This window comes from Cnephaeus nilssonii, assembly GCF_951640355.1.
Source record: "Cnephaeus nilssonii genome assembly, chromosome: 21".
NCBI classification, from domain to species: domain Eukaryota; kingdom Metazoa; phylum Chordata; class Mammalia; order Chiroptera; family Vespertilionidae; genus Cnephaeus; species Cnephaeus nilssonii.
Window position 1 is genome coordinate 32,501,285 of NC_137092.1, and position 24,814 is coordinate 32,526,098.

Here is a 24,814-nt window from a genome sequence, read left to right on the forward strand (position 1 = left end):
GCATTTGACAGCTTGTTGGCTTTCCGAAATTCACCAGCAGAAGAAATCTGCTCCCACAGATTCCGAGACCCCCCCCAGTGTCAACCTCAGCAGGCAAGGCCGGTCCCCTCCCCATTCACCCCACGCGCAAAGGAGAGATGAAGAGGGTGGTGTGCAGGATGCGCGCGGTGACCGGTGATGCTCAGGGTGGGGGAGTGCCTGTCCCCGCTGCCCTCACCCGCCTCGGCTGGGGTCCCGAGCTCTCCCCGCACCCCGGGCGAAGCCAGCTGGGCTGGCCAAGCCTCCACCCGAATTCCCAGGCCCCGGCAGGATTTTTTTTCGCTGCCCCTTGGCACTTAAGGGGGCCGGTGGGTCCGGGCTGAGCTGGGCGCCTGGAGGGTAGAGGGGCGCACCCCCCCTCCCGCCCCCCATGCCAAACGTGCTTCTTCTTTGTTGACAGCTGGCGGAGGAGGAAGTCGGGGAGGGCGGGGAAGGCGGGGAGGGGGCAGGGGGCTGTCGGCGGGCGGTGCCAGCGGCGGGCGCGGCCGGCAGGGAGGGGGTTAAGGCGCGCGGCCTCTATGATAATGAGCCGCCTGGTAATATAGGGAGGGAGGCCGGGCGCAGAGCAGCGCCGCCGCCGCCGCCGGGGAGCCCGAGCCGCCGGAGGAGCGGCGTCCTCGCCAGCCGGGAGCGGGAGGCGGCGGGGCAGTGGCTGGGAATCCTCGGCCGAGAGGGCGAGCGACAGGGAGGGGGCCCCCGCGAGCAGGGGAGCGCGAGCGCCGCGGACCTCCCCGCGGACCGAGCAAGCCCGGCTCCCGGAGGAAATGGGACTGTGAGCGGACCCGGAGAGCGGAGGGAAGGAAGCGCCGAGATTGCTGATGTCAGAGGAGCCCGGAAAGTCGCGCTGGGAAAAATCTGAAGACCGCCTGGGCTCCGCCGCGTCCCCAGGACCGGCACCGCCACGCACCCACCCCCCACGCCCCCTCGGCGCCGCCCGGGTCCCCCGCGAGCCGGCGGCCAGCGCCCGGGGACGGAGGGGCGCGCGGACCGGAGACCGAGGGGCCACTCCAGGAATACAGATAAGTGGCCGGTGGCTGGCCGTGGATTTCAGTGAATGTGGACTCCGTGTGGATGTGGTTCTCCCGGTGACTGCGAGCTGCGGGCCGCGAGAGGGGCAGCGCGCCGCCCTCGGCAGCCGGCGGCCCGGGCGGACGGACCGGAGACGCAAGGACAGACGGACGCCGCGGAGCTGGGTAAGCGGCGCTCCAGTCGCCGGCGCCCTGGGCCCTCTCCCCAGACACCCGCACGCCCCGCGCCGGCTCCTCCGGCTCCCAGGCTCCTCTCCGGGGTCCCGGCCCCCGGCTCACGGGCTCGGCTGCGACGGGCGAGTCCCCGCGCGGGCTCGGCCACTTTGGCGGGGCGGACCCGGAGCCCTGCCCGCTTGGGCTTCCTCGCCGGCCACCGGCTTCCCGGCCACCGGCTTCCCGGCCACCGGCTGCCGGTGGCGGCGGCGCTCTGGGGCGCGCCTTCCCCGCGCACCTGCCGGTGCTCTGCGGCTTCGGGGAGCCCTGGGGCGGCGGGGCTGTCCCGAGAGCTGGGGCCAGTGTGGGCAAAGGTGGCACGAGAGCAAGAGAGCCCCAGGCCACTGTGGGCAGCGTTCGATTTGTGGGGGGGGGGGGGGGGGGCGTTCACTCCCGGGCCAGAGTCCCTGGTGGCCGCCGGCTGTTCCTTGAGAATCGGGGGGACTGGGGAATGGAAGAGGAAGCTGCGCGGGTTCCAGGGGCTCAGGGAGCCAGTCCGAGGTGCTGAATGGGGAGAGGCGCCCCCATGCCCTCTCCGTGCGCCCTCGTGGTGCACACCACTGGGCACCTGCCCCGGGCTTGGGCGGCAGGAGAGGGCTGGGAACTGGAGTATTCGCTTGCCCGGGACCCATGGGAGCCTTCTCGCCCCACCCCACAAGGGATGTAGGGACCTTAGAAAATTCTAGACCTTTGGATCCGTCCCACAGGTCGTCTCCATAAATGTTAGTCAGGGGCTGGATGGCCAAAGAGAGAGTCGCCAAAAACCGTCATTTCAGCTCCCAGACAAATAGCATGACCCTTGCCATAGGAGGAGTTACCTACTCAAACTCAGGTCCCGAGTGATAGAGATGGTGGGGGTGGGGAGTACAAGACTTGGGGTTCCAGGCCAGTTAAGGGTCTACAGGGAGAGCCCCCTGAGGTGGGCAGTGGAAACGTGGCCAGGTCTCCCGTAGGGATCTAGTGACACGGCAGCAGCGGCTTTGCAAGGGACATAAGACGCCGCCAGTCTGAGGGACTAGGGCTGCCAGCTGATCTTGGCAGTGGCTGGGGGACCCAGCAGTATGTAGGGACCTGCAGAAATGTGGGGACCCATTCATTCTCTTCCTTGTATGCTCTGTGCAGTGGACAAGATTTATGAGTATCTGCGCTGGGCTGGACATTTCAGGAGTAGAGTCAAGTTCATCTCTCCCCTCCTGGGGTGATAGCAGTCTCCCGCCGCCCCCCCCCCCCCCCCATACCTCTGGGCTTCTTTCTCAGACCTTGAAACCCCCCTCTTCCCTCTGGGCAGCTTTGAATTCTGGGGCCTTCCACAGAGCAACAGAGCCCAGGGAAGAGGTAGCTCTGGCAGGAGGAATGGAGCTATTCCTAATGGGAATGCCCAAGTTTTAAGCTCTCACCCCAGACAGCTCGTGGAGTTGCTAGCAGCCCTCTGTCCTCTGGCCTCCTGGCTAGAAGAGAGAAGAATTCATTAAGGTCCCCCTCACCTCTCCAAGCACCAGGTGAACTAATTACCCGTGATCTCCCCTCCTTGGCCTGGGGGATGGGGGTGGGGGAGTGAGGAGAGAGAGGAGAGGGGACCAAGGAAACTGAAGGAGCATTGGTCAAGATGCCCTAGCCAGGGGGGGTTTCTTTTCCCTTCTTCCACCTGCCGTCTCTACCTTTCACCCCAACCCTTCCTCATCCCGAGCATTCTCTAAAGGAGCCATTCCCCTCCCTCCCCCAGCGGACCCTCCTCAGGGTCCCGCTGATAAAGGGGGCTGTGCAGATGGCCCTCTGTGCTCCCTCGCTGTCTTCTGCGAATTGCATTGGGATGGGGCAAGTTGGCTTGCAAAGCACTTACATGGGAATGACATTTGGAGCGATGGGCAGTGGAGATGGTGGTGCTGAGGAGCAGCAAGATCCGACCTGGCCAAGTACCAGCAGGTCTCCTCTGCCCAGGGACCCCAAGTCTGGCAAGGGGGTCCCCCCTGGCCTCTCCTTGGACAGGACATAAGGGTCATCCAGGTGCCTCACAGCCTGGAGCAGGACAGGGGGCTGGCTGGCCTTCCAAGTCTCAATGAGGAGGAGTGAAAGGTGGCGGTGCATGTCTATTGCCTAAAAGCAGCCTCGTCGTGACAAGTCACCGGCCCCCTTTCAGGGCTGGTCTGACTCCCTGCCCCTGTCCCCAAAGCGCCGGCGGCCATTCACCCTCTCACCCTCTTACCCTGTTGACTGGCTAAAGCTGCAGGTGTGGGAACCATAAAAGTTCGCCATCCGTTTTACTGGAGTCTGTGCTTCCAATGGGGTGAAGAAGAAAACCCGCAAAGAGCAGCAGCTCCTTCTCTCTTAGGTCTCTTTTCCATCTACAAACGCTTCTGGTGATTCCGTTCATCTGTATTTCATGGGCACGTTACAGGGAAACGCACAGAGCGGGAGGGAACGCCGGTGACACAGTTAAATATACAGGGCAGCAGCTGGCAGCAGCCCGAGCCCGCCTGCTCAGGTGCTGGGAAATATTTACGGCTCTGGAGTTGGCACTGTTTGGGGGTTTTATCGTCTCTCTCCTGTTCTCTGGCTGCCTCTTCAAGACAGGGGGCCTGGGGGGAGCGGGGAGACTATTCCTGTCTCCAGCAGCAACAGCCCCCACCCCCAGCTGTCTCTCTGCTGCCACACAGCTGTCCGGACACACACAGGCCGGGGCCCAATATACTGCTGTCCATCATGGCCAACGGGGAGGCAGGGAGCTCCCAGCCAAGCCCCTCACCCCCACCCCCACCCCCATTCTGATCATAAAGCGACGGGAGCATTGTGTTACAGTCTGTTAACGACAAATAATCCAGGACTGTCCGCGGGGAAAGGCAGAACCGGGCGTGGAGGTGCTGTAGTTTTATAGCTCATGTGCGCCCCTCCCATCACCGCCACCCTCGCCCAGGGGCAGTCTGTTATCAATTCATTATAGGGGAATACTCTGTTTCTCCCCTGCACATATGCTCCGTTCAAACAATGATGAATGGGCCCCATTCCCTTATGGGAAACAGTTTTTTCACTTAGTGACAAAGATTTCATGCCCGATTAAAGTAAATGAGGGCGGGTGTGTGTCCACTTCTTTTCTGGTCATTTCTAAAGGTGAGCCCTGTGGATAGAGAGAGAGGCCCGTCTTCCCAGGGTCAAACAGCTGGTCCCGAGAGAGGGTGAGATGGTCAGAAGTAGACCGCCCCCCCACCTTTCTCCTGGGGGCCCATTGCCTGGCATGGGGCATATGGAACTGCTTTATCTAGCTCCAGACTCTTCCATCTGGAACTGAGGGCAGAAAGAGAGGCGAGAAAGTTCTTTGTTGGGGAGCAGGGTCCCTCCTGGGTAAGAGTGTAAAGAAAGGAGGGGTGAAGGAGAGGGAGCTGAAAGGGAAGGCGTAGGCCTGAGCAGTGCAAAAGTGCCCGCTCTCACAGCTGGTTAACCATTAACCCCCTGCCCTGCCCTGGCCACAGCGCCTGCGTGGGTGAGGGCATCCTCAGAAACCCAGAGGACGAGCAGGTGCCCCCCGCGTCCCTCTCGCCCCAGCAGAATTTTCACTCTGTCTCCCCTTGCCAGCTCCAGCCCCAGGCTCAGTCCTGGCCCCCACTTACCCTTTTCTCCCCCTCTTCCCTGGCGCCCTCTTCCCACCCCCTGCCAGCTGGCCCTCCATCCTGGTACTGCCAGTTGTCTGCATGGTAGGGTACTGGCAGAGGCCAGGCAGCGGGCAGCACGCCGGGGAGAATCAGGAGCTGCTTCCACGCGGGGCTCCAGAGCAGGAACTCCCAGCCCGGGTTCTAGACCCCTTCACACAGGAGTCAACCCAGGGTTACCTGGGGGTGGGGCTGCGGCAGGCAGCTGACGCCCGAGTTCCATGCGCTTCAGTCTTCCTTGTGCTTCTCGCTGTGGGTCTGGCTTAGGGGGTCCCGGTGTTGGCCCCTGAGATGAGGCCATTCGATCAGGGGCCTTGTCAGAGCGTTTCCCGCTCACCAGACCTGGTGTCCAGAAAAAAACAGCAGGTGGATCAAAGATGCAGACCAAGATGCAGCAGCCTGGGCGCGCCACGAAAGACCCATGGCCTGATACGGACAGTCACAGATAGACGGAGAGAAGCAGGTGACAGAAGGGGACGGTAAAGACAGAGAAACTGACAGTGTGAGTGGAGCAGGAAGAGCTGAGAGCTAAAGCAGAAAGCACGTGGCAAAGACCCTTCCAGGCAGATGGGGGCTCCTTCCCATCTTCCCAGGGAAGGCCAGGCTCCTCTGGGCGAACTGGGAGGCTGAAGGAGCAGGTTATCGCCACTAGAGGGGGCGCTTGAAAACCAGCCTTGGCTCTAAACAGTGGTTTTTGTGCCTTTTTTTTTTTTTTAAGACAAGAAAAAAATAGATGAGATATATTAGAAACTACCAGCTGTCACTACCCAGAGACCACAACTGGTAGAATCCCATTGCCAGTGGGACCTGGGGACCCTGTCTGGTGGCAGGGGACTGGAAAAGGCGCCTGCAGCATTAAGCAGGGCGCCCCAGGGTGGGGAGCAGCCAGGGAGAGGCCGTCTGGACAGGATGCCTGGGGGTGTGAGGCCGGGAGGAGGGCTGCCTTCTCGAGTTAGCAGGTTAGCAGGCACTCAGTCAGCCGGCTGGCCCGCCGAGAGGCCCTTGCCTGTCTTTATCAGCAATAAAAGTTTTTGGCCCATCCCCAAGGCGCCTGCACATGCCTCCCCGCCTCCCAGCTCCCTGCATGAGGACTTCTCGAAACCCGCCCAGGTGGTGGCAAAACTGTTTCTGGGGAGACTGTTTTCAAAAGATCTTTCGGACCCGGAGGCCTGTCCACGGCGCATCGCTGATTTAATCTCGGTCTTCATGTTCTCTGCGGGAGCCTTTCTCTGAGTGATAATTCCCCCTTTCATTTCCGCGCAGGACGATGTGGGGAGCGCGCCGAGTCCAGAGGCCTGTCTCATGGGGAGATAACAACTGCCGGAGAGGGGGGGGGGGTGCAGAGCCATGGACGTGGGGGCGGGCAGAGGGCCAGAGCGCAGCATCTCCTCAGATCTGATACCAGCCCCTGATAGTTCATCTTGGTTTCCCTTTGGCTCACATTGACCTGGGGTCAAGGAGGGGAGGGGGAGCGGGGAGGGAGAAGAGAAAAACAAGATAAATGTCTCGTGTTCTGGAAGTTTAATCCTGCTTTTCCTTGGCTAAAATTGCTTTCGGTGTGCGAGATAAAAAGGCAGTTGGAAAGTTCAGAGGTGTTGGAGAAGGAAGAGGGAGAGGGGTCCTGGGGCCCAGAGCAAATAGCCTGTGAATGAACCCAGGGGTCCTGGGGCCCAGAGCAAATAGCTCGTGAATGAACCTCTCTCCTGGGCCCCCAACACCCCCGTTCTCCAAGGGGCACCCCAGGGCTGCCTGCACTGCCCAGGAATGACGCCCAAGGGCTTCCTCGCTTTGTATTGAAACAGCCCCCCTCCCTCCCCTTAGTTGGCAGATGGAGGGATGGAGGGAACGAACATCCCCTCCAACAGGAACCCTCACATTGGAGCTGTACCCCGCACTGCTGGCCCTTGCAGCGAACAGAAGACACTGAAAGCAGGGGCTGCGATCCATTTCTGTGAAACGGGCGGAAATTGGTCACGTAGGCAGTGCTAGGCGTGCGGCAGCACCCAGCACAGAAGGAAAATGCCACGGGTCCTGCCTTCAGGAAACAGACAGTATCCTAGAGGGAGGGAGACGGCCGGAAGCCAAGTGCCCCCCAAAGAACCTTAGCATAAGGCAGAAGGTAGGCCATTGGGCACTGGGACTCAGGAAGTGAAAGGGCAGAAGTTTCTGGAAGCCCTTGCTCAAGGCCATGCAAGGTGCCTTGGAGCTGAGCCAGAAACATCCAGTGCTGATAAGGAGAGGCCAGGAGAGAGACTCAGGTGCCTGGGAACCTCAAAGTGGCCGGTGGGGAATGACTAACCCCTCATTCCTGAGCCTCTAAGCACTGCCCCTAAGCATCCTTTCCCCTCCTTCTCCTCCACTGACTAAACAGAGGGTAGGCACTGGGGTTGTTTTCTATTAGTCCGCATCCTAGAGCAAGGTCTCCAGGCCCACTCCCTAGGGCTTCACATTGTATTCTATGTAAATCGCATCCCTTTCCGGTCCCCTGGAGCTGGCTGGGCGGTCCTTCCGGACACGTTATTACTCATCTGTGCTCGCATCTCCGCGTCCAGAATCCTGCTGCTCCTCACCCTCTCTGATCCCAGGGAGCTCACTGAATGGGTCCCACCGGAGAGAACATCCAGACTGTACCCCTGCCCCGTGGCTGAACAGAGAGGCACTTAGGAACCCCCGAAGTGTCTGCGCAGAAAGAAGGCAGAGAGGGGTGCGAGGAGGGAGGTTAGGGGGAAGGCCGGCTTCAGCACGGCTTACAAACTGTCTCTGGTCTTACTCCTGGAAGGTAGGGCTCTCCCGACTCCTTAAAGTGTTCAAATCGAGTCTGGGGTCCGGGAGGTCCCTGGACTGGGATGCACAGAACCAGGGGGCGTGCGTGGGCTTTCAGCAGCCTCTGTGACACCCTTACAAGCGTGTGCTCTCTAGAAATAGGTGGAGATCTCGGTGTGTTTCTGAAGACTTCGTGACCCCCCCTCAAAAATGTAAAGAACCAGCATACGGCCTAGTATCCCCCCTCCGATGCTGGGTCCTGCTCTGGGGGTTGGACTGCGGCTTCTGATGAGGAACTGGGACCCGGCCCCCCTCTCTCCTCCATCCACAGGAGTCCATGGATGACTCACTCAGAGTAAACGGGAGAAATCCAAGCCGGGGCTCCGAACGCCAGGGGAAGCCAGGCGTTGGAATTGCTCTGCATCTCCAGGCAAGTCCTTGTCCCTCTCCGATGAGGAGGCAGGGCAGGGGCATCTCCCTTCGAGGTAGAGAGGGTGGAAAGCTCTGGAGGAGACGAAGGGCTGGGAAAGCTACCCGGCTCGCCCCGAAGGGCAGGAGCACAGGGGCAGCCAAGTGGCAGGAGGGGATGTGGCTGCTTTGAAGTGCTTTCCTGCTTCATAAAAGCAAAGACCTCGCTGGGCTGGGTAAATATTACGTTGGCCTCTGACCTCCCACCTCCCCTGACTGCTGCCCCCGCTTCCCCGTCTTTCTCCTGAGTAACAAAGGTACCCGAGGGAGAAGAGCCTGTTTTCTGAACTCCACGGGACGGGAGCCCAGCCCAAAGCAGACAGGACCTGGCGGTGGTGTATTCCAGGAGCTAGGGGGTCAGGATGTCACAGTCCCCTGATAAGAATGGCCCCCCCACCCTTGCCCCAGCTGCCTCGACCATCCTGACAAGTCCCTTGACTCTCTGTGGAGCTCAAACCACACCACTAGGGTTTCTGTTAGGCAAACGCCCCTCCTGAGGTTCATCCGGAAATTAAGAAAATTCAAGTCTGCCGCCCACGCCCACTCGGAGGGGCCCAGGACCCCACTGTGAGAGGCGTAGAGAAACTGATCCGGATCCGGATCCAACCAGCCTGTGAGGCTGGGAAGCCTCGCCCTCACCCCTGTGCTGGAGGTTGGGTCCCACCACGAAGGTCCCAACAGATGGCCAGGAAGAAGCTGGTGTCAGAATAGGGTCCTAATGGACCAGCACAAAGGGCCCACCTTCACACCTGAGCTCCTCCTCCTTCCTGAGAGATTTCTCACCTTCCCACCATTTGCTCCCTGGTCCCCGGAGGGCGAGGAGACAGAGCCACAAGCCACCCTGGGAGAGCTGGCCCCCGCCCTGTCCCCAGCACCGCAGCTTCTCCATTCGCTTGGTGGGAATGGCTGCTCTTCAGGGCTCCCCACGTCCCTCAGCGGCCTCCGTGTCTGGAGCCAGGCAGAGCAAGGTGGTGAGGGGATCTGGAAAAAGGACAATTGCTGCAAACGTGTAAAACTATTCCAAAATTGAGAGCAGGAACGAAGCCAAGCTAGGGACAAGGTCTTCTCTTTCTCTGAATTTGTCTGGGACTTTCTGAGGGGGGAAAATGAGATTTTATTTAAAGAAGATCTGTGTGCTAAAGGTTTTTATATATAAAAATAGATAAAAGGCTGAAGACTCTCAGTGGAGATGGGAAACGGAGAGGGAGGCCACTGGTGTGTGGCTCCTGGTTAGCATTCGTTTTGAAATCCTCTCCTGAGGATATGTCTTTATTGATTTCTAGAGAGAGAGAGGGCGAGAAAACATCGATCAGTAGCCTCCAGTATGTGGCCCTCCTGGGGTCAAACCCACAATCTTTTTGGTGTAAGCGACGACGCTCCAAGCAACTGAGCCAGCTGACCAGGGCTCGTGGTTAGCATTTAACCGGTGGGACTGGAATTTGAATTCTGAATTTGCTATCCTTTCACCTTTGGTGCCTTCAGGTGTAAGGGTAGGGTGAACGAGACCGTCATAGAATTGGTAAGGTAGCATTTTTCCTGGGAGTCAACCTCCCACGGCAGAGGACGGGGCAGCTCCCACAGGCCTCTGCCTGCCTGCAATAAGCTTACATCTTTCGGCAGACAGAGCTCCTTGGAGTGTGGGCATGGACGTGGCATAAAAGACATGAGCAGGCGCTGCGTCCCAGAGCCCAAGCGGGACCCTAGGGCATGGGGATTAGATCCTCAGCCAGCTCCCATCATTGGTCAGAACGTAGCAGGCGGTCTGGGGGACACCTCGGCTGTCTTTAGCCCAAGGAGCTGCCCACTGCCCCCCCAGCTGATGCACAAGATCCGTCCCTTGTTGGAAGTGCAGAGCGTGGGAAGGTGGCTCTCAGAGGAGCGAGTCTATGCATTCAGAGCACTGCCCAAGAGCCAGCTGTGGGAAATGAGTGTGGCAAGGTGCCTTCATTTTCTTTTCTAACATATTATTTTAAAAAACACATTTGAACTACAAAGGAATTAGGTGTTCTGTGTAGAATACTTGGGGAAAATGTTTCTGAGTATTTCCTAGCGGCTTTTACCCAGGCCCACATAATAGATGTGAAACCCAACTCTACACGGGGGGTGTGTGTGTGGGAGGGCGGGTGGCCAGGCTCTGCCTTATCTGGAGGAGGTTTGCTGGCCCCAGACTAGCCCAGCACACCCTCTCGATCTGCCCACTGAGCCACCTTCTCTTCCAGTCTCTCCTTCCCCGACCTCGTGCCCAGAAGAGGCAGGCACCTCACAGTGGTGATCCCATGGAGCTGACCCCTCCCCTTCACTGCCAGTCCGCTGGCCCTTAGGACACACCGACTGGACTGCCAACTGCCTCTCCCTGCTCTGGGCTGGATGGTGTAAGAAGGGCCCTTCTCTTCAGTAGCCCCACCAGCTCCCCCCAGGCACAGCAGGCCTTGCTGTTTGCACAGCCAATGGTTCTGGCCAGGCCGAGCCACCCCTCCCTTCGCAAGAGGCCCTGTGGGCACTGTTTGTGTTTCGGCCTCTATAGGCTCAGCATTCACACTGGGAGAGGGTGAGACAATGACCCCAGCAGCTGCCTGCAGACTGCCAGCTGGGAGCCCCCCACCCGCACTCCCCCTCCCTGCACCTTGGGCCAGCCAGGTTTTGTGCACCTCGCACGCACCTGGGCGCGTTCTCAGGCAGCCAGGCCCAACCCAGAGGGAATGGGGGAGAGCTGGGATCCAGAGGGCCTGGTCCAGGCCGCCTGATTGGCTTCCACCCGACACCCCAGTTTCCTTGGCCAAGCTTTTCTCCAGCTGTGTCGTCCCTGGGGCCTGGGGGGAAGAGAAGGGACCTGGCCCCTGAGGACTCAGGCGTTTCTGGCCTGAGGACAGGGAGGGGCGGCACACCTGTCCAGGTAGAGACAAACCAGCAGCTTCCCCAGGGGCCTGCCCAGCGGGAGGGAGGGCCTGGGACTTGTGAGGACACTGGCACATAATTTCATGTGGTTGGGCAAATGTTGGTTGGCTGTCTACTATGTGCCAGGTATTGCGGGGGGAGGCACGTCGCTGTGCTGGCTCTTGAGGACCGTGCAATGTGCCAAGGAAGGAAGGGTGTGCACACGGATACTATTGCCCAAGTTCGCTTAAGTGCTGCAGGACCGGGGAGAGGGCACCAGGGCCCTCCAACCCCAGAAAGGCCGTCTGGGGAGGGAATGAGCTCCATCCTTTGGAGAAGTCAGGCAGAGGCTGGAAGCTGAGGACCAGGTCTTAGGAAGGGATTCTTGCCCGGCCAGCGTGGCTCAGTGGTTGAGCATCGACCTATGAGCCTGGAGGTCTCAGTTCGATTCCCAGTCAGGGCACATGCCTGGGTTGTGGGCTCCATCCCCAGTAGGGGGCGTGCAGGAGGCAGCCGATCAAGGATTCTCTCTCATCAGTGGTGTTTCTATCTCTCTCTCCCTCTTCCTTCCTCTCTGAAAGCAATAGAAATCTAATTTTTTTAAGAAAAGGGATTCCCGTGTGGAGCAGAAAGGTATAATAGCTGATGGCTGAGACCGCCACCCGCCTCCACGTCCTCTAACCTTGAGTCTCCCTGTTTGCTGCTCAGTAAATTCAAGGAAGACAAAGTTGAGAAGTGAAGTTGAGTGTCAGGCCCGCAGCTGCTGGCCTTAATGCCATCGTAAACAGAGCTGGTTCTCACACCTTCACCCCCACTGCTCCCCTCGGCGGCACAGGGTGCCCGGAAGGCTAGGCCGGGGTAAGCTCTGGTCTCCCCGGGAGCCAGATTTCTCCTAATCGCGTTAGAATGAGCACTCCCTCTACAAGCAGGGGCAGACCCCTCTGAACCGAGACTGGTCAGCTCTCGGCACAGCTCTAACTTCTAATCATTGTCATAAGCGGGAGGGAAGCAGCTGCTCGCTCCAGTCTATTATCAGCTTGGTTGGAGACAGAGAAATTTAAATGACAGTAAGATGCTTAGCAAAGAAACGCAAGTCGGTGTTAAAAATAAAGAAAACAAGACAGCTTGTTTCATCGAAATGGAAGGGTTATTAAACAGCCCTGAATTAATCAGTGATCTGCCAGGGGTTGGAAATTGAAGAGCGGCAGGGCCAGGGTAGCAGGGAGGATGTGAGGGGGTGGGGGGTAGGGGGCGGGGAGATGGCAGGTTGGAGCTGCCTGCATGCTCAGGCCGGCCGCATGGGTCGTGGAAATGCCACCGTCTTTAGAGGGGTGGTGGGCAGCCAGTGTTCTGCCCACGGACAGGAAGGGGATGGTGGCACCCCAGCCTCTCTCCCTACAAACACCTGCTTCTTTCCATCTGCCATCTCCTGAGCACCCCCTGGGGCCCACTCCAGTCCTCAGCCCTTCCCAGCCCTCCTTCCCACCCCTCTTTCCCACCAGTCAGGTCTGAGTAGGAGCCAGATGGCCTTTTCCTCTTTCACAGGGGGTCCCCAAGAACCCAACTCTGAGCGGAGCTCCTAATTCCCACCCCCACTCCCAAAGCGTCTCTCCTGAGCAGGGCAGAGCCTTGCCCAGCTGGAGCAGAGAGTGATGGCCGGAGTAAGTGATCCCTCCTTGGAGGTGTCAGGTGGTGGCACCTACAGCTGCAGGCGGCGGAGAAGCAGGGTGACACGTTTAACTCCGGGAGCCCACGTCCAAGTCCTGGCTCCACACCTGGTACCTTTGCCAAAATATTTCACCTCTAAGACACCGGAGACTTCCCACCTGCGGAAAGTGATGCTGACGCGCTCTGTCCCTCCCTGGCTTGGGTGAGGGGTGCATTTATGGGGACACATACATGAAATTCACAGCCAACAGTGAAACTCGGTCACTGCACAGATGCTAGTGTATGTTACAGGGGGCTCCCTGGGGGCCTCAGAACTAGCCATCGGGGCGGGTGGGGGGAGTTTTGCAGGGGTCACTGAATGTGTCTGGGAGGAGAGCTGACTTGCTCACCCCTCGGCAGGGGTGGGGGCTGAGGCCGGGGGCAGGGCCCCATGTCTGCGTGCACATCAGCACCCATCCCACCGGGTGTGCAACGTGCTGGATCTTGATTCAATCATTCCAGGAGCATTCGCGTTGCTCTTTGACCTCAGCATTCTTTCTCCTCAGCCAGCCCTCCCTCCTGCGTCCCTCCTGGCTGTTTACCCCTTCCCAGACTCCTCTCTCACACCCCATTCATCACGGGGCCAGATTCCCACTCGGGGAGATCTTTTCATCTCTCTGCCCCAGGTGCCCCGCTGCCCCAGCCGCCTGCCTCCCCCTGCATTCCCTCCAGCACATTCTTCCCCGGTGTCAGGCTCCTGTAATTGCTCCCTTCACTTTCCCTCGGCAGCAGGGCTGGGGTCCCAGACATCAAAAGTCTCTTCGGCTCTGCACGCTCACCCAGGGCCCATGCCACTCGCGGTGCTGAGGGGCCCGCAGGCGAGTGTGCGTGCCTCTTGGCACAGCCCGGCTCCTTAGGAGGACAGAGCGCTGCCCCTCTGTCTGGAATGCCAGCCACCCAGCAACCTCCACGGGTCCCTTTTATCCGGCCCCACGGCACTTGCCCTGCTGCGGCGTGTGTGACTGTGAGCTCCCCTGTCACTTCAGAGAGGCTGCTGACGACTCAGGATCTTTTCTGCAAGAGCTCCGAGTTTCAGACAGAGAGGAAAATAATAGAAACCGAAGGTGGGGCGGTACAGGGCGGGGACACAGCCTGCTTTAAAAAGCTCCCTCATAAAAAAGGAGTTAGCTTTGGATTCGAAGGCTCGGCTGTCGGTTCAGAAAAGCACTGGAGAGGAGGAGAGGCAGGAAAAGACAAGGGAGGGGAAGCTCATCCCACATGCTGGCCGGACCCAGGATGGGTAGAGCCCAAAGGATGCGGAGCCCCAGCATCTCCTCCTCCTGGGGGAAGGCCTTCCTCTTTCCTCCTCTCCTCCCTCTCTCCTGCCCAGGGTCCCTGGATGAATCACAAGAGCAGCAGAAGTGGGGTAACCTGGACAGTGTGGGGCCAAAGGGACTGGGGAGAATGGCTACTAGGGGCCAGCAGCACCCAGTTCCTTCTCAGCATCCCTAGGAGCTGGGAGCTGGGCGACCACATTCCCCGGCACAAGAAGCACCCCTCGCCCGGCTGAAACGGAGCCCTCAGCAGCCTTCGTTGCCATCATATGGGGCAGCCGCCATCGCCAAGGAGATGATGCCCTTGAACGGTGTTTCTCCACAAACAGAAATGCGAGTCACTGGTGTTGATTCAGACCCGCAGGGTTTACCAAAAACACTTTCACATCCATTTTCTCGGTGATTCTCACCACAGCCCTGCGAGGTGTCCTTCCGTAGCTTAGGAAACCGAGGCTCCCAAAGGTGAAATAACAGGTTCAAGGTCATCAAGTGAAAGTGATAGAGCAAGACTGGAGCCCGGGTCTGTCTCCGAAGCCCATAGTCTGCTCTGTGTGCCCTCTGCCTGCAGCACGGGGAGCCTGGCCTTGTCCGTGAGCCCTGTTCTGAAAACTTCCTGGGGCAGCTCACCCACCCCACTCTGCTCCTGACCGCTTCCTGCTGTCAGTTGACCGTTTCGTATCACATACGTCCATGTGACCTATGATAGTGTATGATTTGTGGCTTCGGGGCTCTCTTGCCAAGCCCTGTCTGCGTTGGGCATTTTTCACAGGCAGACTGGTGACTTCCCATTCTTCTCCATCCTTCTCCCCACCTCACCCACCTCGCCGGGGACACTGCTCTCCACCCTGTGGCTTCAAGAGGAATAACTGGCAGGATCCTTTCCAAACGGTTCATGCCTTCTTCCCTTCCACCAAAGAGCAGTTGTGACAAACCGCTGAGCTGAGCGTGGGAGTTCCAACCGCGTCTCCGGTCAGGCCAGCAGTGAGAAAAGGCATTGAGTAGCCCTGTCTCCCTTCTCCTCTGCTCCCCGGGGTTCAGACCGACTGAGAGGCACTGGGCTAGCCCAGCACGGGGCGCTGAAGAGCTTGAGGTATGGTTTCTGCCCTCTCTGAGCGTCCAGTTCAATGGGGAGATGGGACCTAGTCCCATAACCTGCAAGAGCCAATACTGCAATGCCGTGTGTGCTAGAAAGAGCCATTTCTGATTGACTTTGGAGGAGAGCTGGGTGATGGGGGGCCTAGAGTCTTCAGGAGGCTTTGAGGGATGGATGGGGTTTGAATAGGCAAAGCTGAAAGTGGAGACGGGTTCCCAGGAGAGGGGACCACGCAGGTGAAACTGGGCCAGGTGTTCTGGGGACTCGACACATGAGCCAGTGCGTTGGGAGTGGAGTCTCTGGGAGAGATGGGAAGAGAGGCAGAGGAAGACAGAAGAGCCAGCTTGGGAAGGACATGACCTTGAGTGCTTAGGAGTCCAGCTTTGAGTCTATCTGGGCACTGGAAGGTGCTTCCACGGGGGGACATCACACTCTGGCCGTGTGCCTGCCAAAGGTAGACAAGGAGTCCAAGGCACAAGAAAGGAAGCAGAACCAGGCACACCGGGCAGGGTACCTACAGCTGCCCAGGGCTCTCTCCAGGGTGGCGCCCAGCCCCTCGTCCCTGGGGCAGTCTTCCGTGCATTTTCAGGGAGGCGACACCAGACTTGCTGGTCAAGAGGCCCACTCTTTTGAACTTCGGGGACCCCCGACTTGTGGAAGTGGACAGTGTTGAACCATGAACCCTGACCTGGCACAAATGGCCGCTTTCCCTGACGGAGGTTGAAGCAGCATGAGGGGGTCCCCAGATGGCCGCAGGGACCGCCACGGAGCCCCTGGAAGCAGGGGGCTGGGAGGGTCCGTAAGAGAAGCAGGAAGTGCTCTCCTCTAGGGACTCCCTGAGGCCATTCTATTTTCTGCAAGAGGAGAAAGAGGGGGAGACCTTCTGGGGACAGGGAGTGAGTTGGGGGCCAGTCCACTGCCTGGGAGCTGAGAGGAATGCCTGGCGTTTTGTTTGAATTGTTTCTACCCCCTTATTTTCCTCCCTCCGCCTCCCACTGCTGTGGACTGGAGCCGTGTCATTATTCTCTGAAAACATTACAGTGGTTAATGGCAGCATAATACGCCATTATGTGGAGTAACTGTAATTTATTTAACGATTTAGTTGGGCACTTTCTACCCTGTGGCCTGCTCTCCTGCCATTTCTTCCCCCCAACTCCCCGCTCTGCCGTGGACAGAGAGGAGGCAGGAGGCGCATCTCCAGGCTCCTGGGAAAGGTCACGGGAATGCGTCCGACAGGTGCCTGCCAGCTAGCACCCCTCTCGCCTCGAAACAGCCCTGGGTTCCACCGTGCAGCACATAACTCAACCCCCACCCCCCCAGCCCTGCGCCGTTACCAAAGTGGGGGCCTCAAGTTTTGACCTTTAAAAGAAGGTACTTGCCAAGTCTTACTTAACATTCGAGTGAGTCTTTCCAGACCAGAGATAAGAGGGTTTGGTTGAAAAAGAAATGCTGACTCTCAAGGCAATGTGGACTCGTGGGGATAGCGCGGCTCCAGAAAGTTCTGTGGCCCGGCAGGATGATCCCAGCGCGGTTCTCCACCTTCCCGAGATCCTGTTTTTCCATCTGTGAAATGGGAGAATAATACCCTTCTTGCAAGATGAACGCAACATGTCCCCTTGCATAGGCAAAGAACCTAGCACAGTGTGCCAAGTGGCAGGTCGTTAGTAATAACATTTATTATTTTTCCTAGAAGCAAATGGGAGTTGCTGTGATTTTGCTGCTCATGCCATTAGGGTACCAGGTCTCCTGATATGAATTTGGACTTGACGTTAGCCACATACCCCCACTTTTATTATTCAGCCTGATTTTGGAAGGAGCTTGAACATTCTTTTCCCTGTTCTTTAATCCCATAATGCCTACCAGACGGCCCTCCTACCAGGATGGTTTAAGCAGGGTCTGGCGTGGAGTCAGGGGAGCAGTGGGGTGACCTTTCTGAGCTCACCGTGCCCAGAGCAGGCTCGCTCCTAGGGCCCACTGCTCCTAGCCTCAGAGCCCTGCTCACCTGCAGAAATTCTCCCCCCGCCCCCTCGCCCGCCCTCCCCGGGATGAGGTGGCCGTGGGCAGGCCCTCCTTGCTGGGCATCCTGACCCCAGGGGGTTGAAGAGAGCAGAGCCATGGTAGGGGGAGGAGCAGGATGGGGGGAAGGCAGCTGCTTGAAATTGATTGCTCCTGTAGTTTAGTTTATACCCTGGGCTCTCTCAGCGCTGCCCGGGTGGCGACCTTTAGATAATAAAGGGAATTCTGGGAGATTTCTGACAGGCCCGTGACATATGGGGCAGGTCTGCAGGGTCAGGCGTGTATCTCCCTGCTCCCGGCCCCAGGGTAATGGCTTTGCAAAGCCAACCCGGCCAGTGCCCCCTCCCCTGCGCCACCCCTCAAGTGAGCGTCTTTGGAACCCTTCATAATTCAGGGGGACAACTGCAAACTTTTACAGGCTGCGAGAGCAGAGGACAAACACTGCATGTTTTGCTAAGGCCCTGCGAGAGCCCGTGCGGTTTCCAGGGCTCCACCCGAGCCCGCTGGGAGACCTGGGCGGGGGGCGGGGAGCAGGGGTTGGGGGGGGGGGAACGTAACAGAAAACCCTCCCCAGCATGAAAAGGCCCTGGCGGGGGACAGGCACAGGCGGGAGCTGGGGTGGGATAGGCGGGCCATCGGTCCCCGGGAGTCACACAGTATCCCGTAAGATTCTTGGGGTCTGGGAAGGGACACACTGACTCGTCGGGGCAGGAGCTGAAGAGCAGGGCAGGGGAGGGTAAGAACCCTCTGCAGGGAGAGCCCAGCCCTGACTCAAGGGGATAAACCCGGGAGAGGCAAAGCAAGCGGGTTCTCTGGGGAAAGAGGCAGCCTGTTGTGCCATCCTGGTCCTCACAAAGGTGGCAAGACATCTATTCCCCTCGCCACCGCTGGGCACGAGCACTCGCGTTTAGACCCTGCTCATCCCCGCCCCCCCCCACACACCCCTTTTCTCTAAAAGAACAACCTGGGAGCCAGGATGCCCAGGCGCGTTACTCCTCCCTGCTCTCCGTTTGCTGGGGCCGATTAACAAAGTTCCACAGGCGGTGGCTTCCATCACAGGCGTGTATTGTCTCCCGGTTTTGCAGGCAAGGAGTCGGGGTCTCAGCAGGGTGGCGCCTCCTGAGGTCTGGGAAGGAAGGATCGGCCCGGCCTCCGGCCTTGGTTTGTAGGTGCCATCTCCCCACGTGTCTCCTCACATCCCTTCCCTCTGGGGCGGTCTGTCTCCGTCTCTGTCCACATTCCCTTTTTTATAAGGACCAACAGCCTTTTGCATTACGGCCTACCCTGATGACCTCATTTTAACTCGATTTCCAAATGCAGTCCCGTTCTGAGGTACTGACTTCCACATATGAATGTGTGTGTGTGTGTGTGTGGGGGGGGGGGACACAGTTCAACCCATCATACCTGCCGTTCCGCCTTTCTTGCCAGCGCCCAGCCCCTGCACATCACCCCACGTCTGCCCATCCTGCCAGCTAAGAGGTGGAGTCCAGCGGGGCCACGGGCTCCCGTGGGTCCAGGGCCTGGTGCCTGAGCAGAGAACCACACGCAGCCACAGTCCCACAGCCTCACTGCTGAGCCGGACGGTCAGGGCCCACCCGGAATCTCCTTCGCCCTCTGACTCCTCGCTTATTGGAGATCGGATCTGGTTTATCCACCCATAAAAGGGATCGTGTATAAAGACAAGCAGGGGATTTCTCTTCTCGTGGTGAGAGAAGGCAGCTGGATAGACACGGTCGCCGGAAGTTGTGTTGACACACACTGGGGTGCCACAGTGTCGTCGGGTTCCCCTGCTCTGGGAAGGGTGCCAGGAGGGCATGTAGGCCGAGGCCCGTTATCCCCGGGTCTCCCTCGCCTTCCTTCTCGCTCACTCCGGGGCGAGGTAGAGCCACTTAGCTTCACATAACAGCACAGAGTCTGGGGGGGGGGGTGGGGGGTGGAAATGACATTCGATTAATGAAGCAAACGCAGCTGGTATAGCAGTGACATCTAAATTGTTCCTTTGGTCCCATTATTTTCTGTAGGAAATTCTCCCTCTCCCCACCCCCACCCCCCTTTTCCTTTAAATCGTGTGCATAAAATACGCTAATAACAATCTTGGTGTCTGTGCATGAGTGACAGCTGAAATAAGAAAAAGACTAATCGTACCTCCTGCAGCCCTGTCACATGGAGATTAAATGAGTCTCTCTCTCCCCCTCCCCGCTCACCACCCCTCTCCCCCCACTCTCTCCTCTCTCTCCTGGTCTCTCCTCGGTGAGACTCATGGGCATTTGAATAATAATATTATAGGCGCCATCAGGGTGACAGTGGGGAAAAAATCAGCTCAAACCCATGATTATTCCTTCAATCTAATAATTATTTAAATACCAGATAACGCCTTTCACTCTAATTGAGGCCTTTCAGCTGCCGGCATTCCCCGGGGCCTCTGTGTGCGCCCTCTCGCTCACCTTGTGCTACCAACGTGCCTGGACTACGTCTGAGGTCGGTGTTACACAGCGACGCTCGGAATGTTTGCATGTACGACCACGCAGATGACATTATGTCGGGCCCTTTGGGGTCATTCCACCCACCGGGGACAAGCTGGGGGCCCCCCGATCGCACATTTAGACATTTTATCCTCATAGACCTCTTAAAGCAGAAGAAGACTTCTGAAGTCCCGGGGACCAATTCCCTGCCTCCGGGTAACTTATTCCTAGACAGCTGTCAGGACCCTTCACTGTCAGAAAATTCCACCATCTCCTTGGCACTCTGCCTCCGGGATCCTCTCCAGATAGGATGTCCCCTGAATATATCTACCTTGAGTCCCTTCTGCTGCAGCTCTACCTCCGGGGAGAAGAGGCTTCCTGTGCTTAGAGTCCATCTGGCCTGCCTGTCAGGCTGTCTGTAACCTGGAGGGATGTGGCACAGGCTCCCATAGCCCCCAAGTCACAGCGTAGGTTCCCTTCCTGCGACTGATGACTTCCTGGGCCTAGAGCACGTCCCAGGAAGTCCTTCTCCCTCTGAGAGCTCCCATCACGGGGCCATCGTCATTCATGGCACCTTCTTTCCCCCAAACAGGGCAGCCTCGAGGCAGAACATAACTGACTCTCGGGACCCTTTCGCCCCATGACGGAGGCAGCGCTAGACTTTTTGCAGAGTTCTGAAGGCAGCCTGTGTCCCTGACTGACGTGGGACAGTATTTTTCTTTCCGAAGGTTTTAGTTTCTTCATCTAAAAATAAGTCGTGGATTGGGAGTAATCATAATGCCCTTCAGCATTGGCCCTGAGTGGCTGCTTTAAAGGTGCTACTGATTGGAAAGGAGATGGGGGAGAGGGTGGACCTCCCTCTGCCCTGGGAGAGGAAGGAGGGTGGGTGCTCACCCTGCCCTGGCTCACAGCCTTTCTCTTGACCATCTGGCTCCTCGGGATGCTGGCTGTGTGAGCCGCTGGGTAGGGCAGTGATGATAATAGGCACTTGTTACTGTCACTAGGTAAAGGATCCTAGCCAGGACGGTGAGGGTGATGAAGGGGGTGACAGCCATGACAGAATGGGGGTGGCAGGGCTACAGATGGGTCCAAGGGTGTGAGATCTGAGCTCGTGAACTTTGACTCAATTTGACAAAATCACAGCCCGACTCTAACTCCTCTTCCTGGCGGCGCCTTTGGCAATAAGAAAGGGACAAGTGAAAGCATGTGTGCCCGGATCTCCTGAGAAAGGCCACGGAGCGGGTCGGCGGGTGGAGAGAACCCTGCGCTGAGCTGAACTGGAAATGCCTGATGGCCACTTCCTCGCTGCTTAGCCACTGACGCCCGCAGCAGCTGGTGGGGACGGTATTCGATGCCTCCCCTGGCTGTCACCCACACCTGCCTCCTGAATCCTGATCGGGGAGATGGTGTCATCGGGCCCCCCAAATAAAATATTTAGTGACACTGCTTCCCACAGAGGCAGCCGTGGCCTCTGCTTGGCATCGGGAGGGCTCGGAGTAACATGTCCTGGGAGGCCCGCTGGTAAGGCAAGCGTCCCAGCGCCGCGTGTCCTGGTGTGAGACTTGGGGTGAGGGAGAGGCAGGCTTTGGCTCTTGAGAATGCATGTGACAAAGTGACTTCATGAACTAGACAGAGAGAGGAGAAGCGATGGGAAAAAGGAGGCATCGTTGAGTGGAAACTCCTGAGGCTGACATGAGCAGAAGACCGGAGTTGGGAGAAAACAATAGGCTATGCAAAGTCATGGGCATGTGCTCACTGGCTTCCACCAAATCGAGGACGGACAGTTTATTCTAAGACAGAGCGTAGAATGGATGGAGGTGAAGAGCTGGACATATTGACAAATAAATTACTACTAATAAAGACTAATGAATGGTGACCACTTACGATGGGCCAGGCATTGTTCCAAGTGCTTTATCTGTATGAACGGAGTTCACCATAATAACCCCACGAGGCAGATGCTAGTACGAATCCCATTTTATGCAGATAGTGAGATGGCATCGCAGAACGGCTAAGGACCTTGACCAAGCTTGCACGGCTATCCAAAATCTCAGCTCAGCGTTCACGCATTTAACCCTTGCACGGCACGGCTTCTCGTCAGAGGTACCAAGGAGGGGGCTTGTCCCCCTTTCTCTGAATGCGGAGAGGAGACTTGATCCTTGCCAGCTGGGCCCTGCTTGGGAACAGCGACCTGGTTCCATCCGCCTTGGCATGGAAAGACAGAGGCCCTCAAATTGCTGTCGGAGTCGGTTGTCTGTGTGAAAGCCACACTCCTGAGGTAGAGCGGGCGCCTTCCCTGCCACCTCTGCCCCGCAGGAGACCATGCCGCCTCCTGACTCCACTCTGCCAGCACCTGCTGCTCCCACACAGTGAACCTTGAGCCCCATGGGATGAATTTGCTTGGCTGGTCACCAAGAGTGGTCTGTCTCAAAGTGGATGCTGACGGAGGAGTCGGGGGAAAACAGCCCAGCTGTGTGGTCTGTTGAGAATTCCTGACCTACCCAGCTTTATGGGGTCGGAGGGAAGGACCGCTGCAGCTCTCTCAGTCACAGACTAGAAGCTGAAGGAAGCAAGCCTCACGGTATTAGTTCATCTGAAAGAAGAAATCTTACAAATTGGCTCACTCAAGCTCCCTTTGTTTTAAAATCAAGAAATGGGCTCAGGGAGATGCGAGGCCAGTCTGAAGCCACATGACGCATGGCTAACAGAGGCAGGATTTGAATCAAAAGCTCCTGAGACACCCCCCCCCACACACACACACTCTTCCTCTTCCCCCATGACTGCATGCCTTCCAGCCACCAGACCAGTTTTCCCATTTCAGCTCTCAGGATCCTGCACCTCTGCCGACGCCCCTGCAGGCGGCCGAGAGACTACGTTGGGACTTGTGCAGTAGTATGATAGAGAAGGTCACCTCAGATCTGTTCTCTTTCCCTTGACAATTGCTTCCCAGATTGAACCCCTTCACTGGGTCAGGGAAAGCTGGGGATCAAAGGTCAACCCACCGTGTTCATTCCCATGGAAAGAAAGAATATGAGCAAAAGAAGGAAGCCAGGGGCTCTGGCAGGATTCCTGAGGTGCGGTCTCCTGGGGAGGCTTCGGTGAAAATAGTAACAACTCGCAGAGGCTGAGCATCACTGTGTGCCAGCCAGCAGGCTAAGAGGTTCCCCTGCGTTATCTCATCTACTCTCATGACAGCCAGAGAGGTCGGCACTGTAGTGATCCCCATTCCCCCAGAAGGGGAGGTGAGACTTGGCTTGCCCACCCTCCCAAATTTGTTCCCAAACTCTGCCTGCCAACAACGCCACTCACGATTCAAACCATGTCTTGGGATGTTGGGTAGGGAGGTGAGACGGTTGATTTTAACCTCACACTTTGTCCTTTGACGTTATCTCTGCTACCAGGACCTTCTTCCTGTAGCCATGGGCTGAATATAATGTACATGTATGTCAGGCTAACTAATGTGCATGTATGTTAGACTAAACATAATGTGCATATATGTCGGGCTAAATAATGTGCATGTATGTCAGGCTAAACACAATGTGCATGTATGTCAGGCTAAATAATGTGCACTTATGTCAGGCTAAACATAATGTGCATATATGTCGGGCTAAATAATGTGCATGCATGTTAGGCTAAACACAATGTGCATATATGCCGGGGTAAATAATGTGCATGTATGTCAGGCTAAACATAATGTGCATGTATGTCAGGCTAAACATAATATGCATGTATGTCAGGCTAAACATAATGTGCATGTATGTCATGGAGGAGGCAGGAGTGTGCTGTCCACAAACTCAGTGCCGGAGTGTCTGAGAGCGCACTTTCTAAAAGGCAAAACCCTAGCACCATGTGGTGACAATTATTTTCCTCCTCGTGGCTCCCGGTGGGACACACTGCCCTCCCCCCGCTGGGCCAGGGGCATGCCCAGCACGGCCTACGGCCTCCCGTAGCGCCCTGTCCAGTGGGGGACGTGAGGATTCTGTTATTTCCTTTCGCAGCTCCTCTTGAGGAATTCACGTCCTGCTACCAGCCCCAGGACATCGCTAAAAATAGCCTCCGGTTTTTAAACCCAAAGCTCTGTCTGTCGGAGGTCTTCCTGGTGGGTGCGGGCGTGGGGCCGGAAGGGCCATGCTGGAGTCCCCGAGGTCAGCCCGGGCCTCACGCCGCCGCGGCCTTCCTCTTTCCAGGGGAGCGCGGGCCTCGTGAGTCACCCACGGAGCTGGTTGGAGGAGCGCAGTCAGGTGGCCCCTCTGGCACCGCGGTGGCTGTCAGGCCCTGGGCCCAGGGCGCAAGGGGCGGAAGGAGAGTTTCTAAAGATACGGAGTAAATTCCTGAGGTGGCGCCTGCTCTGATTCTAAGCCGGTCCAGCCAGCCCGGAGGGTGGAAGGAGGCAGGACCCTGCTAAGCTGCCTGGGAGCCAGGTCTCCATCCTGGGCCGGGGTGTGTTCACTTCTGTCGCCTGGCTACCTAGAGTTGGCTGCCCTTGTCTGAGAAGGGTGCCGGGCCATTCGTCCAGCGGGAGGAAAGAGGTCTTTGCTAGACGGCGCGGCTCGCGGCCTCCTCCTGCTGCTGTCCCTCTCCGCGCTGGTCGTGAGCAGCGCTCTGAGTGAGGGACCGGCTCCTCTGCTCCCCTGGCCCAGGCATCTTCGGGAGCCCCGGGAGCCCCCCTCTGCTCCTCTGGGCGGCTTCCTTGGAAAAGCCTGAGGGTCTGGAGGGAGGGGCAGGAGCACAGGAGTCAGGGCAGGGGACAGGCTCCGAGGGCTAGGCCGAGGCCCGGGGTGACTTCATGGATCCTTAAATAGTCACGAGGCCTCAGCAGTAGCTACAATGAGACTGACCCTCAACTTGCTCCCATTTGCCCCTCTCACATTTTCCAAACCCATCCAGGCCTCTGAAGCTGGGCTCAGAGGGCCAGTCCCCGCAGCGAGGAGGCCCGCCTGCACAGAAGCAGAAGTTGAAGCAATGTCCCCAGGACCCGGCAGCCCCCTCACTGAGTGATAGTGACCGGCACCCGCCTGTCTCCAAGAAGAATGGGTGGGGGGTGTCTACCCATCTCCCCGGGGCTGTTCAGGCTCCAAAGGGCACTCATATGTCTAACAGGTTGTAACAGGTAACAGCAGGGGTTCTTCTTTCTGGAGAGGCCGAGGGGCAGCGGGAGGCACTGTCATTCAGAAGTCCTTCCCTGTGGAGGACAGAGCTTGAGGAAGTAAGGAGGTGCAGCTGCGTGAGGGGCTGGAAG

General features: G+C 58.0%; 1 protein-coding gene across 1 annotated transcript in view; it reads left to right on the forward strand.

Annotated features, from left to right (window-relative positions):
• The first annotated feature begins 600 nt into the window (after positions 1 to 600).
• The window catches only part of PLXNA2 (plexin A2), a 213,599-nt gene continuing 189,385 nt past the window's right edge, over positions 601 to 24,814 (forward strand). Inside the window, exon 1 of the mRNA XM_079761625.1 lies at positions 601 to 1,232. Within this exon, the coding sequence (XP_079617751.1) occupies positions 1,094 to 1,232 (139 nt within the window). The 5' untranslated portion in view covers positions 601 to 1,093. The remainder of the gene's footprint in view (positions 1,233 to 24,814) is intronic.